At 29.3% G+C, this 5,339-nt stretch overlaps 1 protein-coding gene across 1 annotated transcript; it reads left to right on the top strand.

Moving 5' to 3' along the window:
* Positions 1-301: 301 nt before the first annotated feature.
* Positions 302-2,005, top strand: LOC119676465 (GATA zinc finger domain-containing protein 10-like). Its single transcript, XM_038087737.1, has one exon. It carries the CDS (start codon positions 899-901, stop codon positions 2,003-2,005), a length of 1,107 nt encoding a protein of 368 aa, XP_037943665.1. The 5' UTR covers positions 302-898.
* The last annotated feature ends 3,334 nt before the right edge of the window (positions 2,006-5,339 follow it).

Below are 5,339 nucleotides of genomic sequence, written 5' to 3'. Positions count from 1 at the left end.
TTTATATGAATTTATTAATATTGATATATATTTATTATTTATAAATATAATAGGCACCAAATGTAATTAAATTAATCTTTATAATAAAATATTGCTAGGCATTCTTTGCGAAACCATATATCTCAACTTGAATTCTGAACTTAAAAAAAAAGTATTTTAAATAAATTAAAATAAATTATATTAATTAATTAAAATAAATTAAATTTTTTTTAAAATTTTTATAATAATTACTATAAAAATATTTAATAAATGAAAATGATCTGAGAATTTTTATGACGTCACAGTTATGTAAATACTTTTTCTTGTTACACATACGAAAAGTTCGTCAGTTTCATTTGGCATTACATCAAACATTCTAAAAATAATCGATGATAAAGAAAACTAAACATTCATATATATTTGACATTATATGTATATATAGAAATTCAAGCACATGAATCACCACCGCTTCTATGTTAATTAGTTAGAAACCATAAATCATGACTTAAATCAATCACACTTCATTTCGATGAGAACAAATCTAAAGCTTGTAATGAAAGCACAAAATTTCCAGATGTGGGCACACTGAACACCATCAGAATACCATCTGATTACGGAATATACTTAAACTTATATATCCAATACTATATAAAAACGATTTAAACATTATTTTTCCAAATAATCTGTGTTCTTAAGAAAAGTGTACAAATAAAATGAAAACAATTTTTGCAACTTATCTGCAACTCTTCTTATTAGTCAGAAAGAATAATTTAATAAAATTTAAGGTAGTAAATACCTAAAGAATTTGAATAAAAGAATATTTAAAACTATCAACTAAAAAATTCTTAAAAAGAAATTATCGTAAATTACTACAATAGAGAACTTAAACTACCGAACGTAAGGTTCTTTAGCAGTGATCATGTCTTCAGAGGCAAGCGCCTGCTCCGGATTCTTTCAAGAATCTTTAAATCAATATTTTCAACAATTGAATGCTAATGCCGCAGCTATAAATATCGGAAGCAACGGTGGTAGCGGTGGTGGCAATAATAGTGATAGCGGCAATGATAGCAACACTACAAGTGGCTCAGGTATTGATAACAACAATCGGAGTAGTATGAGTAGTAATGAATCAACAAAGTCAACAGTAAATGGACAATGGAATAATAATTTACAACAACCGCATCAACAACAGCAACACCAACAACATCATCAGCAGCAGCAACAACAACAACAACAACAGCAACATATGCAACAACAAGTGCAGCAACAACATAATCATCAGCATCAACAACATCAGCAGCAACAACAACAGCAACAGCAACAACAACAGCAGCATCATAATCAGCAACAACAGCAACAGCACCACCATCATCATAATAATAATAATAATCATCAACAGCAGCAACAGCAACAACAACAACAGCAACAGCATCATCATCAACAACAGCAGCAGCAACAGCAACAACAGCAGCAACAGCAACAGCAGCAGCAACAACAACAACAACATCAGGCACAGTCACAATTATCCGCTTTAAGTCATTCAATAACACAAAATCTCAATGCTTCATCGAATAATGCTGCCGCTGTGGCAGCAGCTGCTGCTAACGCGGCTGCTGCAACAAATATGCATTCAATTTTTGGTACTGGCAATTTTCATTATAAAACAAATAATTCGTGGAGCATACCGACATTATCATCATATCAGCGTATGTATAATGAGAATTCTCATTATCAACGCAACTTCAACTCAAGTGACACAGCAGCAGCAGCAGCTGCCGCCGCCGCCGCTGCTGCAGCTACAAATGCACAAAACAGTTGCAATGCAAATCTAAATACAAATGTTAACAATGCAAATGCTGCAGCAGCTGCATCTGTGCAACATGTTGCAAATGCTGTTGCAGCAGCTATTGCCAATGAACATCAAAATCATATACACAGTTTAAAGGCACGATTCCCAGCAACAAATTCAGGTGAGTTTCGAACGAATCCATCAATTGTGGGGTTCTATTCAATGCTCAAGGAATAAACTATCATCTAAATCTGAATGAGTGATTATCTGCTAATTCTTAATAGTTGATAAATTTCGGTTAAAAGTTAGTTATACTTTATTAAATACAGATACTATGCTTTGTAGTAAAAAATATATTATATGTTGTTATATACAACGGTTGGGTAGGAATGTTATGAGTCCATATTTTGTTGGCGAAATCTTCGCTTTATTGTTCAAATCTAAAACTATTTCTGTCATGTTTTAGTTCTCGATGAAAGTTTAAATTATCATTGATATTATCTATTAGAGATATTTGCTATTATATATCAAGGAACATAGCACTTCAAATACTTTCACAGCATGTATCATTCGTTTAGGCCATATTTCGGATTCCGTATCTACTCTATCATGTTAACTAAACCAATAATGTTGTTAATTTTAGCGATATTGATGGACAGATATTTAAGAGAAAATGAATGAACTTTTTATTGCTATAGTTGTGAGTCTTCTCTGTGAGTCAGTGTTGTTAATGCTTATATTCGCAATTTTAGACAGATATTTATAGGAAAGTGGACTTACTTTGTACTTACTTTTCTTAATACTTATATTGGCGATATTGAATAATCTGTTCTGAGTCAGTGTTCCAATTACTTATATTAACGATATTAAACAAATATTTGAGACAGTACAGTACATCCACTGTAGTTTCTACTGCCATATCTGTAAGTCTCTTCTTTGGGTCAGTGTTTTTTGTACTTATATGTTATTGGCGATATTGGATTGAGGGCAGTAGCTGTTAAAAACAGCCTTTAATTCAATGTGTCTCAATGTGGCGCATATACCCTACAATGGGCAATTCAATTGTTAAGGTGGGCAACATTCAATTACTACTAACTTTATATTATTAACTTTAAAGTAATGATGATCAAAAAGTCTAGAAGATTGTGAACTTAATTTGTTTATGGTAAGGGTGAAGGACTCAGTACATATTTTGTCATTCAAAAAGCGACAAACGTTTGACTGATTTACTTATCTCTCCAAAAACTGCTTGTGTATGATGTGCAGATAGGTGTCTATACGTTTAAAAACTTTAGCTGGGGTATTTTAATAAGAAAATTGAGATAGTAATTGCTCTAATCGGTCGAAATATATATCTCTGTTTGACAGAGCTAGCGGGACTGTGGAGTGCTCTGGAGAGTCTCTGGAGAGCTATCGGGACTGAGTATTTGTTCCACTCCACTAGGTATTTGTTCCACTAGGCCAGGTTATATGTGTAGTTTGATAAATGTGGTCTTCGTGCCATATTTAGCACACTATTTTCGAATATTGTATACTTATAGCCAATTTGACTAAATTTGAAGAATTTCCAGCATCTGAATTAATTGATGTGTTGAGAAACTTAGGGGCAATCCAGGTCAAAAGTAGATAACATCAACAATTTTAGCATTATTTTTTCTTTACGTATTAAATACTATATATATATATATACTAGTATATAAATATGCTATATATATATTTATATTATTATATAAAAACAATATTTTGTATTAACGTTTAGGGTATTTTTGTATGTATTTTATATTAATTTTTAAATTTTATATTTACATTTTAAATTGTATAAAATATATTATCCAGGAAAATACAGTTTAAGATTTTAATTACAATGAATTGATTTAAAATATTTTTATTGTATAATCTATGAGTTCCACTCCTAATTCCTATTAAGAGTTCAATAAAAACCACACCTCTATTATATATTTTTTTTAAGATTTAAGATTTTGTGGAATATTAATTTATTTGAGAAAAATAATTATAAGATCAAATAAATTAAATTAATTATCTAATACTTAAAGAAATTCCTCTATGCAAATTGCTTAGTTTGGGGATTTTGTAATTTATAATTGAAATAAATTATAAATTAATAGAAGATTATTCGTTAAATACTATATGTCATGAAATTGTGTCATTCAAGACTCACGTGAATATGTCAGTCTTTTTTTATAGATGTAATGAATAATGAGTATTCTGAAACTGTTTTTTACCCAACTAATTTGTATTTTATATTATACATAGGAATAGAATATATATATGTTTAAATATAATTTAATTTTTCCACTACTTCATATACTTGTATATACTTGTAAAAAACTAATAAGGGCACCTTCCTCACTTATCAGCTTTGCTAGTAAAGATTCTGTTTTATTTTATTTTTTTTTTGTTTTTTTAGTAATCTAATAATTGAAATGAATCTATTTCACCAAATCATATTATTTTACAATTTTATAAATTTAATAAAACAGTTGTTTTTAAGTTGAAATAAATTTTTAATAGCGCAAATGCCTTTACTCTAACCTTGCCTCGATGAAACGGACTAAGTCATTGATGAAAAAGTCTTATAGGAAATAATTATATATATATATATACATCTGATATAAAATGAAATTGAATATTTTACATTTCCAATTTACGTATAGTGAAAAAATATTATTTTAATAAATAGAAGATTTATGATAAAAATAGAACAGAAATGGTGCGATAATAAATTGTTCACCCATAAATTTTTTTTTTAATAGTTTGACTTACAATAATCTTTATTGAAGAACAAAACGTTAGTTATAATGTTGAAGCGTTTTTTAGCCAGTGCACTTAAGCACTTTAACTCTTTCTTAATACTTCGAATTTTTAAAACCCCTCTTTACGCCTTGACTGGATTATTGTTTATCACTTCATCAGACTAAGCAATAATTGACCTCAGATCTGCATACCTCCCCGAGCAGCCTGTAACCATTCTGAGATTTGATAACGCGGTGTTGGTAAGTCCGTCGGTTTTCGCAAATAACTTCAGGGCTTTATCTTTTATGTATTTTTTGATGGAATCAATCTTGAGGTCCCTGAGGATGTGTCTCATTCCATCTTGAACTTTAATTGTTTCTTTATGATTCGATAAGTAATGATACATAAATTTCATTTTATTTATTTTTTCTTTTTTCCATTAAAACTGTCAGAGTCTTTACATTTTAGTTAATTCTTCTCTAAGTTCTTACTCCAGTATAATAATTTTTAGTTCAAAAATGAACTATATTAGTCAGCAGACAGATTCTTTTGAGTTCTGTATAAATCTTCTTTTCTATATTAAACTAGATAACCTTTTGTTGACATGAGTGAACTGAATTTATAGTATTTCTTAATCACTATAAAGAAAAGTGCTTTAGAACAATACTAAAAAATTTCTTGGAATCATATTATTTTTCATCATAACATATAGATGTTAAGTACATAGTTTTTGCGAAAACATCACATTACATTAGCCAATTCAAATTAGAATCTTGGAAATACAGAAACTCTAAAATTGACTTCTATCTGTACTTTA

Source organism: Teleopsis dalmanni, chromosome 1 (assembly GCF_002237135.1).
Source record: "Teleopsis dalmanni isolate 2A chromosome 1, ASM223713v2, whole genome shotgun sequence".
In the NCBI taxonomy this organism is placed as follows: Eukaryota; Metazoa; Arthropoda; class Insecta; order Diptera; family Diopsidae; genus Teleopsis; species Teleopsis dalmanni.
This window is presented reverse-complemented; position numbering and strand designations above follow the sequence as displayed.

What these genes read in the sequence shown, in the direction of transcription:
- LOC119676465 (XM_038087737.1), top strand. Translation starts at nt 899, where the DNA reads ATGTCTTCAGAGGCAAGCGCCTGCTCCGGATTCTTTCAAGAATCTTTA.